We start from the raw sequence: 14,564 nt of genomic DNA, 5'->3' as shown, positions 1-14,564 counted from the left end.
TGAAATTAGTCAGTGTGGTAAAAATAAATTTCCAATGAATTTTGTCAAAGGCCTTTTCTGCATCCAAGGAAATGATGGCCACCTGATGGGTTCTTTCAGAGTTTAAAGCGAATAGATTGACAACTAATCTAAGATTACCTGCTTCCTGTCTATTTTTAATAAATCCCACCTGGTCTGGTCTAACCAATGTGGCCATGACTTCTTGCAATCTGTCGGCCAAGATTGCTGTTAATATTTTGATATCTACATTAATTAACGATATAGGTCGATGGGTATAATCCTTGCCAGGCTCAGGAATCACGGTAATATAAGCATCGTTTAATGATGAATAAACGGAGCCCGCCTCAAAAATATGGTTATAGAGACAGTACAGTTTTGGAGCTAAAAGGCTGGAAAATGTTTTATACCACTCAACTGGGAATCCATCCAGACCAGGTGATTTCCCAGTGTTCGTATTCATAATTGCATTCATAATTTCCTCCAAACGCAAAGGAGCCAAAAGAAGCTGTTGTTGTGAAGAATCTTAAGCATGGAAGATCAATATGAGAAAAAAAGCTTCCATATCCTGCTCTGATACCTTGCTACCAGAGTTCTTAGCTGAATAAATGGTTCTAATGTTTGCCTCACATGAAGTTCATGGAGTGTGTGTGTGTGCATTTACTTTATTATTTAACTTTGAATTGTTGGCAGCTTGGGCTGGAGCAAGACCAATCTAAGGAGCAAAGCAACAGGACTCCTCTGTCTGGTGGTATAACTCGCCCCCAGCGGCATTCGAGTAACTCACCCACCCCAAGATACACACTAGGCCTGTGTTGTCTGCGTCACAGTGTGCCAAGATAGCTTTAGTCACTTCCAGTCCAGCATGTGAATTAATTCTTCTCTTTGTCAACAGGCCTTCGCTCATGGGATGTTGACCTTCATTCCTGCAAACTGAACCAGCAGCTGAGACTCTTTGCCACACGCCATCTAGCACACTTTTCATCTGAGGTGAAAGGTCAGTGTCCATGGTCTTTTTCTTAATTTTTGAGATTCTAGTTTAGTGTTTGTGAAAGCAATACTGATAAAAACAAAGCCTGTTCATCTCCAGGATGTAGCAGAGAGACAGAGAAAGCTCTGAGGGATACATGCCTGTTTGTTCAAGTCAGTTGGGGAAGGGAGGACAGAGCCCATTGGCACGCTGACGGTGGTAGCAGCTTGAAGCATAAGCAGTGCTGTCAGGGAAGAGGTATGGTTCCATCTGTCCTCTGACATTGAGTATAGCTCCCTGTGAGTTGCTTGGCAAATCATGGCTTCCACCTCTTTCTACCACTTTCCAGAACTTGGTCCATTGAGTAAACCTCTGTGCTGGACTTGCATTCCCCATTTCCTCCTGGCTGCATGTGCTTTCAGAGCTGATGTCTTTAAATACATCAGAAGCAGGAAACCAGCTAGGGAGGCAACTGGACTGTTGGATCACAATGGAGTTAAAGGAGTACTGAAGGAGGATAAGGAGATCATGGAGAAATGGAATTAATTCTTTGCATCTGTCCTCATTGCAAAAGATGTAGGACAGATACCCATGTCTGAACTTGAGACAAAGGGTGGTGACAAAAGATGAAATTAACAAATTGAAAGCTAATAAATCACCAGGCTGAGATGCTATCCATCCTAGAGTTCTTAATGATCTCAAATGTGAAATTGCTGATCTAACAAAAATATATAACATGTCCATAAGATCAGCCTCTGTACCAGAAGACTAGAGAATGGCCAATGTAACGCCAATTTTTACAAAGGAATCCAGGGTGGATTACAGGCCGGTTAGCTTAACGGCTGTTCCAAGTAAATTGGCGGAAAGCATTACGAAAACTAAAATTAGTAAGCATATAGAAGGACAAGCTGTGCTGAAAAAATGGCTTCTGCAAAGGTAAGTCCTGTGTCACTAACCTTTTAGAGTACTTTGTGAGTTCAGTAAATATGTGGGCAGGGGTGATCCAGTAGACAGTGTTTTCTTGGACTTCCAAACGGCTTTTGACAAAGTCCCTCGTAAAAGACTCCTGAGCAAACTTAGTAGTCATGGAACATTTATTTATTTGATTTGTACCCTGCCTTTCTACCAAGAAAAATAGCACTCAAGGCAGCTTACAATCATAGATAAAACTTGATTAAAACAATAAAACAAATGCATGAAAACACAATTAAAAACACAACAACAACAACAGAATAAAAACAGCATCCACCCCAATAGATCCAACAGGAGAGGTCCTCTTATGGATTGATAACTGGTTAAAGAACAGAAAGCAAAGAGCAGGAATAAATGGTAATTCTCCCAATGGAGGGATGTAAACAGTGGAGTCCCACAAGGATCTGTATTGGGACCAATGCTTTTCAACTTGTTCATAAATCATTTGGAATTAGGAGTGAGCAGTGAGGTGGCCACGTTTGTTGATTACACCGAATTATTTAGGGTGGTTAAAACAAAAAGGGATTGTGAAGAGCTCCAAAAGATATCTCCAAACTGGGAGAATGGGCATTAAAATGGTAATTGTGGATCAATATAAGCAAGTGTAAAGTGACGTACATCGAGGCAAAAATCCCAGCTTCACATATACACTGATAGGATCCAAGCTAGCAGTGACTGACCAAGAAAGAGATCTTGGTAGACAGCTTGATGAAAATATCAACCTAGTATGCAGCTGCTGTGAAAAAGGCAAATTCCATGTTGGGTATAATTAGTAAAGGAATTGAAATTAAAACTGCCAATATACTACCCTTATGCGCACCCATGGTGGGACCACACTTGGAATACTGTCTGCAGTTCTGATAATTTCATCTGAAATGGGATACTGTAGATTTGGAAAATTTATTTATTTATTTCATTTCTGTACCATCCACTAGTCAAAGCTCTCTGTAGAAAAGGGCAATCAAAATGATCAAGGGGCTGGAGCAACTTCCCTACGAGGAAAGGTTACAATGACTGGGACTGCATAGCTTAGATAAAAGATGAGTACGGGGGGGGGGGCATGATACAGGTGTACAAAATTATGCACGGTGTGGAGAATGTGGATAGGGCGATATTTTCTCCCTCACTGGAGTCATCCTATAAAGCTGAGTGGTGGGAGATTCAGGAAAATGAAAAGGAAGTACTCCTTCACCCAGTGAATAGTTAAACTATGAAATTCACTATCCCAAGCCACCATCTTGGATGGCTTTAAAACAAGATTAAACAAATTCATGGAGAATAAGGCTATCAGTAGCCACTAGTCATGATGGCTACATACTGATCTGGTTCGCATGTAATGAAAACCCAGAGTAAATGGGTTGAGAATGGGTTGAATATGAGTTGTTGTTGAATCGTGGATTGTTGTTGTCAGGTTGCCCTGTTGCCTACTGAATCCTCCAATAGCCAGAATCAACACTCAGAGAAAAGGGCTGCTTTCTGAGGCTTTAATTCCATTCAACCTAATGAAGCATGCAGATGCTAATTGCCTGAGACTCAGAAGAACTACAAAGGAACAGCCATCTAGGGGTTTCTAAGGGTTAGGACATCAGTTGATCTCCATTTGGGAAAAACACAGCAACTCTCTGAACTTAAGGGGTGGGAGGGGAAGATCTCCCCCTCTCTCGTGGGGCCTCAGGGTGCAGCTGTTGACATCGAGCCAATCGGGCTGAGCGCCTAAGCTTGGCTCTTGCAATCTCTTGCTTGAGACTGCGTCTGCACCTCGCATCTAAAAGCTCAAGTTGTCCCTCCCTTTCCATGCCTGGGTCACTGTCGCTCCCAGGGATGTGAGCGGGGGGGGGGGGGTCCCCATCCAGCTGCGCCTCTGAAGTCTGAGAGAGTTCCTCTCCCACGATTTGTATCTCCTCCTCAGAATCAGAGCTGCCCTGAGAATCTATGGGCTCAGATACAACCCTGACATCATCCCCGCTCCCATGAGGCCCCCCCTCTTGCTCCCCCCTGGGGCCCCGGGCTTGTGGGGGTATTGTTGGTGGAAGCGTCCCAGCAGCAAAGGGGCATGCACATGTTCAGCGGGTTCCCAGGAGCATTCGTCTGGGCCATACCCCTTCCAGTCCACCAAGTATTGTAGGCGCACGCAGGAAAGGTGTGAGTCCAGGATGTCAGCGACTTCAAACTCCTCGTCCCCCATCCCAGCACTGGAGGCGGGGGGCGGAGCAGACTGAGCAATGGGGATCGCCAGAGACCAGTGGGGAAAGCAAGGAGCGATGAAAAACAGGATGCACCTTCATGGAGGGCGGAAGAGCCAGGCGAAAAGTGACAGGGTTAATCTGGGCCGTAATCTGGAAAGGACCCGTCCGATGGGCTGCGAGCTTCTTCGTGGGAGAGTGAGCGGGAGGTATCAGGTGGACAACCAAACCCAGTCCCCCAGCTGCAGGGGTGGGCTGGGCTGGTGATGCTGATCCACAGTTCCTTTGTATGCTGCTTTCGCTTGTTCGATGGAGTCCCGTAAAAGGTGGTGCACTGAGTGCAACTCCTCTAAAAACTCATGTGCCGTGGGTACTGAGGCCAGACCGAGCGAGGTGGGGAAAGCCTTGGGATGGTACCCAGAATTGGCAAAGAAGGGAGTTTGGTTGGTTGAGGCATGACATGCACTGTTATAAGCAAACTCTGTCAGAGGCAACAGGGAAAACCATTCGTCTTGTTGGTAGTTTACATAACAGCGTCATTGTTCTAGAGTTGCATTGGTGCGTTTGGTCTGACCATCCGTCTGGGGGTGGTGAGCAGAGGAAAGCCTTAGTGTCACACTGAGTAGCCCAAGTAACTCCCTCCAGAAATGAGCTGTGAATTGGGCCCACCAATCCAAAATAAGTCCCTCTGGCCATTGATGGAGCTGAAAACATGTGACAAAAATTGCTCTGCTGTCTCCCTGGCCACGGGCAGCCCAGAGCAGGGGATGAAGTGAGCCATCTTAGAAAATAAATCCACTACCACCAGAATGGGGGTCTTACCTTGTGAGTGAGGAAAGTTGGTGATGAAGTTGAGGGAGAGCAGCTTCCAAGGGCCTGAGGGTGTAGGCAGGGGGTGAAGTAAGCCCGCGGGTTTGCCTGAGGGGCCTTTTGCCCGCTGACAGGTCGTGCAGGAGGCAACATAGGTCTTGATGTCCCGACACACTCGGGGCCACCAAAAATCCCACGTAACTCCGTGTAGGGTCTTGGCAAAGCCAAAATGCCCAGCAGTGGGAGAATCATGGCACTGACGGTGGACTTTTTCGTGGAGGGGTCTAGAAGGCACATACACCCGGCCTGGATGGTAAAGCAGCCTGCCTTGCAGGGAGAAGGGGGTAGCCTTGGGGGCGCCAGAGGCTAGCGCCAATTCCTCCACCTTCTCGTGGACAAAAGAATCCTCAGCTTGTTCAGAAGGAGCTCCTCCCAAGAGCGGAGTACCACTGCAGCCGCCAGACTTTCTGGGGGAGAAATCAGAGCGCGGGAGGGTCTCTCCTCGCCCCCTGGCTGGAGGTCCGGCTTACAAGAGAGAGCGTCCGCCTGTTGATCGTCAGCGGCTCTCACGTGGTGGATTTTCAGGTTAAATCGGGGGGGGGGGGGAGACCACCTAATCTGCCGCTGATTTAAGGCGTGGGCTGTTTGGAGATGTTCCAGGTTGCGATGGCCAGTTCTGACTTCGAGGGGGTGCTGCGCCCCCTCCAGAAGATGACGCCACGTCTCTAAGGCGGACATAATCGCTAACAGTTCCTTCTCCCAGATAGTATAATTCTGCTCGGACATGTTTAATTCCCTGGAGTGATAGGCGCAGGGTCGGGTCGGGATGTAACAAGATTGGCTCAGAAAAAGCCTTTTAAGCTCTTCGAAAGACTGTTGGGAGAGGCAGTCCAATGAAAAGGGGATTTCCTGCCCTTAAGGAGGTCTGTGAGAGGAGATGTCAGTCTTGCATAGCCGGGCAGGAATTTTCTGCAGAAATTGGCAAAGCCCAGGAAATGTTGTAAGTCCCTCTTTGTGGATGGAGCCTGCCATGAAAGGACAGCTTGGACCTTTGCAGGATCCATCTTGATGCCATCTGCTGAAATAATGTAACCGAGATAGTCCAAGGATGTCAAGTCAAACACACATTTCTCCAGCTTGACAAAGAGAGAAGGCGTTCTCGGAGGTGCTGTAAGACAGCTGCGCCATGAAGTCGGTGGGCATGGGGGTCAGAAGAGAATATAAGCAAATAATTGAGATAAACAATGAGAAAAGTGTCCAAATAGTCCCGGAAGATGGCATTCATAAAACGTGAAAATGTGTGTGGGGGGGTGCATGCGAGCCCCAATACACTCCATACCGGGTTCCAAAACAGGTCTTCCACTCATCCCCCTCCCGGATGCGAATCAGATTGTAGGTGCCACGCAGGTCCAATTTGGTGAAAATCTTGGCTCGCCCCAGGCTCTCAAGCATCTCAGAGATCGGGGGAGGGGGTATTTGTCAGGGATAGTAATGGCATTGAGGTTTCTATAGTCATACACCGGATGGAGTTCCCCCGTCTTTTTTTTAATAAACATCGTAGGAGCACAGGCGGGGGAGGTGGAGGGGCGAATGAAACTGCACCAGAAGTTTGTGTCCAAAAACTCCCGCAGAGCTCCAAGTTCTGGCTCTGACATTGAATACAGCGGGTCTGCCGGGATGGCGGCTCCCGGGATCAGGTTAATGGCACAATCAAAGGGGTGGGGGGTGGGGAGCTGGTCGGCCTCCTTCTTGTTGAAGACATCCCAGAAAGCCACATACTTCTCTGGTAGGAGCACTGGAGCAGAAGAACTGCTTGGGGAAGACTTTTGTTGAATTGTGGGTTTCATTACATGAGAACCCTGCACTATGGGTTAACTATGGGTAAACCACAAACAGCCCAGAGTTCACAACCGAACAATAAACCATGGGTTCTCTTCCTGGGTTGTTTGTGGTTAACAACTTATAGTTAAACCATAACAACCCACTTGACGACTGCTGTACAAGCCTTGCAAATTGCCGCTCAACCCCCTCCGCCCCCATCCTCCCCCGGCGAAAGTGCCTGGTGGCGTTGCGAGAGAAGTTTGCAGGTGAGAAGGGACTTTTTCCAATTTTCTGCACCCAATCAGAGCTGTATATGTGCCTTTGGCCAGAGGATTTCCAGAGGGATCAGGTTCGTGTGGGGTTTATCATTAACCTGCTTTCAGGTGTGGCAGCTAAATGGGCTTTGGCGCTTCTCCTCACTAATGACCCCCTGCTGGGGGACTATCAAGGTTTCATGATGGCGATGGCGGGATTTTTTGGTGACCCTCTTCACGCAGAGACAGCGACTCAGGATATTTGCCACCTCAAGCAGGGCAAGGACTCAGTTTCCAGCTATGCGACCGCTTTTCGCTTGCTGATGCAGGATTTACAATGGAATGATGCCGCTCTAGTGGCCCAATTTTTGAACGGTTTGAACAACAAGATCTTGGATGAGCTGGTGCGTGTGCCCCACCTGCCAACACTGGAGCAGCTCATCCAATCCTGTCTGCAGATTGACAGTCGGCTGGAGGGGCGCCGGCAAACCAGGCAGAGCTCCAGTGGCCAGGATTTCCCACCTCCCATTCCCCTGCGGCCGCTGCCCCCTCCTCCCGCCCCTGCGGCGGGGGCACAGTAGACCCCAATGCAACTGAGAGCTACCCGAGCTACGCTATCGCCAGAAGAACTGGAATGGCGGCGCGCAGAGTGTCGGTGCTTTAGGTGCTGAAAGCAGGGGCACTTTGCCAGATTCTGTTGCTCCCGACCGACGGCCCCACCCCCTCCTTCACCTCCTGGCCCCCAAGCCTGACTAGGCCACCCCCCAAGTCTGTTGGGGGTTTCTGTTGGACAACAAAAGTCCATGAATTCATGGCAACCCATACTCAGCCTATACTGTATGTTGTCATTACGTGTAAACCAAGCCATTACCTCTAATATTGGAGTCAGTATGCCTCTGTACACCAGTTTCTGGGAGAACGCAAGTGGGAGGGTGCTCTTGCCCTCATGTCCTGCTTGTGAGCCTCCCCAGTGGGGCATCTGGTTGGCCACTGTGTGAACAGAATGGTGGACCAGATAAGCCTTTGGTCTAATCCAGTAGGGCCTTTCTGTTGTTCTTATGGACTCAGATGACTATTAAAAATAAGGCACTGGGTGTATGAACCCCACAAAATGGCTTGGGCCATCCCAAATGATACACTCATATCTCCAAGGGGGGTCCTCTACAAGGTGGCAATTAATTGCATCTGGCCCAATGCTTCACCTGGGCACAAGACATAGTCCAGCATGGCACCTTTGATCTTATTCAGCATGGCTCTTTTTATGTTGTTAAGTTTTTATGTGCTGTATTCAGACCTGAGGAGGAGGCTGAGGGATAAGTGTTCCCCACTTGCCCATTCAGACCTCTGTGAGATGAATCAGAGTATTTCTGCAGCATCTGATTCTCAGTTTTCTGTATTATCTCTGCCAGCTAACCTTGGCTCCATAAGCCTAACCACATTCTGCTAGTGCCTCAAATGTATCCGGTCAGGCTGAAGTCCTGAAGAAACAGACTAGGGAACCCAACAGAGGGAGTCCAGGGTTAGATGTCAATTAGAGGAGGCTATGCTGAGCCATGTTCTGGGTTGCTATCCTACATCCATAAGCCAGGCTTCCTGTACTTCCATTACTCATTCCCAGAAAAGTGCATCCACAGGGAGACACATGCTCTGTCTGGTCTGTTACATCTCAAATCTTGTGTAGGATAGATGCAGTTGACCCTTCATGCTGGTCAGGCAATAAATTATCAGTTTTTCTCTACCTGGGAACTTGGAAAAAGAAAATTTGCAGCATGTCCTGAGCTAAAAGGGTTTGCAAGAGGCTCTGCAGCTGGGGTGTTGAACCCCATTTAGCCCAAGGGCTGAATTCAAGTTTTGAGGAACTTTGGGGGGATGCCCTCTAGTGGTTGGTGGGGCCAGATGCAAAAGGGGCAGGGCCAAAATGCCAAAAATACCAGCCTATTTTCATTTAAATCTCTTAGTGCCAGCAACTCGGCCTTGGGGTGAGGGGAGGCATTCCAGCCTTTTAGAATGGGGGAAGCTCTATGCAAAAGCCAAGAAACCGCCAAACATGTAGCAGTTAGTGGAAAGGAGGTGGGGCCAGGGCCAAGGGTGTGTGACCATCTCAGGAACCCCAGAGGCCAGATTGGGATGCCACATGGGCCATATTTGGCATGCAGACCTGAGGTTCAGCACCCCTGCTCTGTGGGGAGCGCAAGCTTGGCACACTTGAAACCCAGTTGACTGGGTCTCTACTCGGCACATTAGGACAACCCATCACTTTAAAAACTGATGAGTTGTCCTGCATGAGTGCCCACCTTTCCCCCTTTTACCTCACAACCCACAATTGGCTTCTTTGTAGGTTGTAGGACAAAGCTCCTCATCTGGAGTACTGTGTCCCGTTCTGGGCACCGCACTTTAAGAAGGATGCAGACACGTTGGAGAGGGTTCAGAGGAGGGCAACAAAGATGATCAGGGGACTGGAAACAAAGCCCTATGAGGAGAGACTGAAAGAACTGGGCATGTTTAGCCATGAGAAGAGAAGACTGAGGGGAGATAGGATAGCGCTCTTCAAGTACTTGAAAGGTTGTCACAGAGAGGAAGGCCAGGATCTCTTCTCGATCACCCAGAGTGCAGGACACGGAATAATGGGCTCAAGTTACAGGAACCCAGATTCTGGCTGAACATCAGGAGAAACTTTCTGACTGTTAGAGCAGTACGACAATGGAACCAATGACCTAGGGAGGTAGTAGGCTCTCCCACACTGGAGGCATTCAAGATGAGGCTGGACAGCCATCGGTCGGGGATGCTTTGACTTGGATTCCTGCATTGAGCAAGGGGTTGGATCATAGAATAGTAGGGTTGGAAGGGGCCTACAAGGCCATCGAGTCCAACCCCCGATGATCTTGTAGGCCCCTTCCAACCCTACTATTCTACGATTCTAAGATCACTGTGAATTGTGTTTCTATCTTCCAAGGTATTAGCTATCCCACCCAATTTTGTGTCATCTGCAAATTTGATCAGCATTCCCTGCACCTCCTCCTCCTCCTCCAAGTCATTAATACAAATGTTGAAAAGCAGTGGGCCCAGGACTGAGCCCTGTGGTACCCCGCTCATTACCTCTCTCCAGTTTGAGAAGACCCCATTGATAAGCACTCTTTGAGTCCAATTCTGTAGCCAACTGTAGATCCACCGGATCGTTGTTTCATCTAGCCCACTTCGAGCTAGTTTGCTCATCAGAATATCATGCGGCACTTTATCAAAAGCTTTGCTGAAGTCAAGGTACATGACGTCCACAGCATTTCCACAGTCCACAAGGGAGGGTACCTGATAAAAAAATGAGATCAGATTAGTCTGGCAGGATTTGTTCTTGACAAATCATAGAATCATAGAATAGTAGGGTTGGAAGGGGCCTACAAGGCCATCGAGTCCAACCCCCTGCTCAATGCAGGAATCCAAGTCAAAGCATCCCATGTGATTACGCAAATCCATGTTGGCTTTGCGTAATCACTGCATTGTTTTCAAGGTGCTTACAGATGGATTGCTTTATCATCTGCTCCAGAGTTTTCCCAGGGATTGATGTCAGACTGACTGGTCTGTAGTTCCCAGGTTTCTCCATTTTACCTGTTTTGAAGATAGGAACAACATTAGCCCTCCTCCAGTCATCTGGCACTTCCCCCGTCCTCCATGATTTCTCAAAGAGAATAGACAGCGGTTCTGAGAGTTCTTCTGCCAGTTCCTTTATTACTCTAGGATGCAGTTCATCTGGCTCTGGAGATTTGAACTCATTCAAAGTAATTAGGTGTTCCTTGACCATATGCCTATTGATCTCAAGCTGCAATCCTGCCCCTTCAGCCTGTACTTTGCCTTTGCCAGGGGGGTCATAGACCCTCTTTTGGGAGAAGACTGAGCCAAAGTAGGAATTGAGCACCTCTGCCTTATCTTTGTCATCTGTTATCATTTTGCCATCCTTATTTAATAGCTGAACCACCATTTCCTTCCTCTGCCTTTTACTTTGCACCTAGCTGAAGAAAGCCTTTTTGTTGCTTTTAGCATCCCTCGCTAACCTCAGCTCCTTCTCAGCTTAACCTTCCTGACGCCATCCCTGCAATTCTGTGCTTCCTGCCTGTACTCTTCCTTTGTTGCTTGGCCTTCTTTCCACTTCCTGTATGTGTCCTTTTTTGTTTTCAGGTCATCTCTAAGCTTTTGTGAAGCCACATTGGCTTCTTCTGTTGTCTTCCACCTTTTTTTCTTGTTGGAATTGTTTGTGATTGTGCCTTGAGAATTTCCTTTTTTAAAAGCTTCCACACATCTTGGACTCCTTTTCTCGTTAGCGTCGCTTGCCATGGGACCTTACTGATCATTGTTCTGAGTTTATTAAAATCAGCTTTCCTAAAATCCAGGGTACGCGTTTGACTACACTCGGTTTTTGCTTCCCTTAGAACCAAGAACGCAAGTACAACATGGTCGCTTTCCCCCAGAGTTCCTGTAACTGCTACTTGATCCACTAAGTCATCTCTGTTGGTTAGGATCAAGTCAAGGATAGCTGATCCTCTAGTTCCTTCCTCTACCTTCTGTAGGAGGAAATTATCCACCACAGGTCAGGAATTTCCTGTAGGGGCTGTGTTTTGCAGAATTTGTCTCCCAACAATTATCAGGGAAATTGAAGTCCCCCATGACTGCTACATCATGCTTCCTTGAAACATTGGCTATTTGCTTTTCAAAAGTTTCATCCTCGTCTTCTCTTTGATTGGATGGCTGGTAGTAGACTCCAACCACCAGGTTCCTTTTATTCTTTGCTGCATTTATTTCAACCCAGATGCTCTCGATGGAGCCTGTATTTCTGTGCAGAGATATGTATTTTTCACATACAGTGTAACCCCACCTCTCTTTCTGTTCCTCCTGTTCTTTTTGAACAAGTTATATCCTTCAGTTGCTGTATTCCAGTCATGAGAGTCATCCCACCAAGTCTCAGTTATACCTATCAAGTCATAATTTCCCTCCTGTATTAAGAGTTCAAGTTCGTTCTGTTTGTTTCCCATACTCTGAGCATTAGTATATAGACATTGAAGACCACGTGCTTCATAGTCTGGCTTTCTTCCTACATATGTCTGAAGACTATTATTGGCGCTATTAGAGCTGTTCTCTCCGTTGCGGTGCATGAGCCTTCGTCCATTGTTATCCCCAACTTTACGTCTCCCTTCCCCGTAGGATTCAGTTTAAAGTCCTTGTGATAAAGTTCTTCATGCTGTGGCCAAACACATTCTTCCCAGACTTTGTGAGGTGCAACCCATCCCTTGCCAACAGCCCATCTTCCAGGAAGTATAGCCTGTGGTCCCAGAATCCAAATCGCTCTCGTTGGCACCACCTTCATAGCCAGTCATTCACCCGGAGTATTTTTCTTTCCCTTTCTATCCCTTTTCTGACTACTGGAAGGATGGATGAGAAAACTATATGGGCCCCAAAGTTCTTGAGTTTCCTTCCTAAAGCTTCAAAGTCTGACGTGATTTCTTCGTAGCTCCGCTTGGTGCTATCATTTGTTCCCACATGGATGAGAAGAAAGGGATACCTGTCAGTAGGCTTAATGAGTTCAGGCAACCCTTCAGCCACATCTCTAATCCGTCCTCCTGGGAGACGGCATACCTGGCGAATCCACGGGTCTTCGCGACATACTTGTGTTTCAATCCCAAGCACTACTACTACTCATAAAGCAGTATAAGCTGCTTCACAGAACTTCTGGGTTGGGTGGGTGGATTGGAGTAAACATCATCAGACTGGCTGGGGCTGCTCAACCAAAATAAAAGCCTCCTCCCCCAGGCTCTCCTCTTTTCTTCCCTGTAAAGCAATGGATGGAAGCTTAGCCTCATTGACCACAATGAGAGTTACTTCTGAGGAGACCCCTTCACCAAGCTATGCCTGATTCCAGGCTGTCCTTTTCCTTCCCCTGATGTTCCTGTAAAGTGATGGATGGAAGTTTAACTTCACTGAACATAATGGGAGTTACTTCTGAGGAGACCCCTTCCTCAACTTATGCCCAGTTCCAGCAATTGTTTTTTATTTCTTCCCCCTCTAAAACCACTATCTCAATTTGTCACTATCACGCAATAGTGCTAATGCGTGATAGTGATATACTGAGAGATATGGGGCATGGCTATTGCTGGACAAATGTTTGATAGTGACCTAGTGACATTGAAAACCCCTTCGTAGGTGTGCTTTTTCAAACTTCTTCCTTTCTGGATGGGAGAGTTCTTTCACATCTCTATGCCTCTATCACGCATTTGCTGTATCACGCATATGTGCTATCGTGCAATTGCGCAATTGCATGTTAGCACAAATGCGTGATAGAGGCATAGAGGTGTGAAAGAACTCGCCCATCCAGAAAGGAAGAAGTTTGAAAAAGCACACCTATGAAGGGGTTTTCAATGTCACTAGGTCACTATCATGCATTTATCCAGCAATAGCTATGGCCCCGAATAGTGGCATAGTGAGGTAGTGAGATAGGAGATATGGGTATTGCTGGACAAATGTGAGATAGTGACACACTGAGCAAGATAGGGGGAGGTGTAGGTACTGCCGACAAAAGCCCTGCTTCAGTTTACCACTTTAATTTTTAAAAGAAGCTAGAGGCTGCCTAGTTCTGTGACAGCCAGCCCTGAAATGGTGGAAACAGCGGGGAAACACAAGTGAGGAAAACACTGGGGAAACACCCCTTGACTGGGGTCATTGAGAAGAAAGACACACCCCTGGGCAACGCTATCATGCCGGAGTACATGCAGAAGGTAGTGAACACCACAACAGAAGCGCAGACAAGCCGAATTAAGAAAACAGTTGGACTAAAAGTAGTCTCAGAAGAACCGGTTTTTCGGCACGAAACTCCGGAATGGCTGCTGGATGGCTGTGATGTCCTGTATCCCTAATGACATCCAAACGCAGCCAGCTTGGAGTAACTCGTGGAGGACAGGCAAGTCCCAACTGTCCCAACTGCAGTCATGCAGTACATAGGGCACGGGTCTGGGGAAGGAGAAATTGGAGTTCAAGCCCCACCAGGACCACACGGAGGACAGAAGGAGCCCTGATCTGGTGGAACAGCCCAGCTCACACATACAGGAGGTCCCAGGTTCAAATCCAGGATGTGACTGCAGTGGGAAGTGCTCTGTGCACTTGCACACCTGAGAGACTGTGGTACCTAAGCCAAAGAGGAGGAAGTCTGCATGGGCCAATGCCAGGCCTCCTGCATAGGCCAACTTGCCATTTGCCCCCCCCCCCCTAGTCAAACCATGACTTCCCCCTCCTGTCAGTCTCACCCTGAAGTGAGAATGAACTAGGATGCGGGGAAGGGGTCTTTATCTGCTACCCCAACGCTCTGGGATGGGAGTGTTCTGACATTTTCAAAGCCCTACTGGGATCCTACCAGCAGGGTGGAAGGAAAGGAGGAATGGCATTCAGTACTCTTCATTTAACCATTCCCCCACCCCCGAACTTGTTGGATGATAAGGAATATTTTTAAATGGCTAAATTATGGTTTTATCTTTGTTGTTAGCCATTTATTTACTTGTACCCCACCTTTCTACCAAGAAAATG

The 14,564-nt window shown here is 47.6% G+C and overlaps 1 protein-coding gene across 2 annotated transcripts in view; it reads left to right on the top strand.

Moving 5' to 3' along the window:
- The window catches only part of MAP1A (microtubule associated protein 1A), a 69,169-nt gene that overhangs the window by 16,514 nt on the left and 38,091 nt on the right, over positions 1-14,564 (top strand). For both annotated transcript variants that reach the window (XM_084817806.1, XM_084817805.1), the window contains exon 2: positions 893-994. In XM_084817806.1, the coding sequence (XP_084673932.1) occupies positions 893-994 (102 nt within the window). The remainder of the gene's footprint in view (positions 1-892; positions 995-14,564) is intronic.

The sequence above is a fragment of the Heloderma suspectum genome, chromosome 11, assembly GCF_057233095.1.
Source record: "Heloderma suspectum isolate Gila_16-S chromosome 11, 16-S_ref, whole genome shotgun sequence".
NCBI lineage: Eukaryota > Metazoa > Chordata > Lepidosauria > Squamata > Helodermatidae > Heloderma > Heloderma suspectum.
Note: the sequence above shows the minus strand (reverse complement) of the source record. Positions and strands in the feature narration are given on the sequence as shown.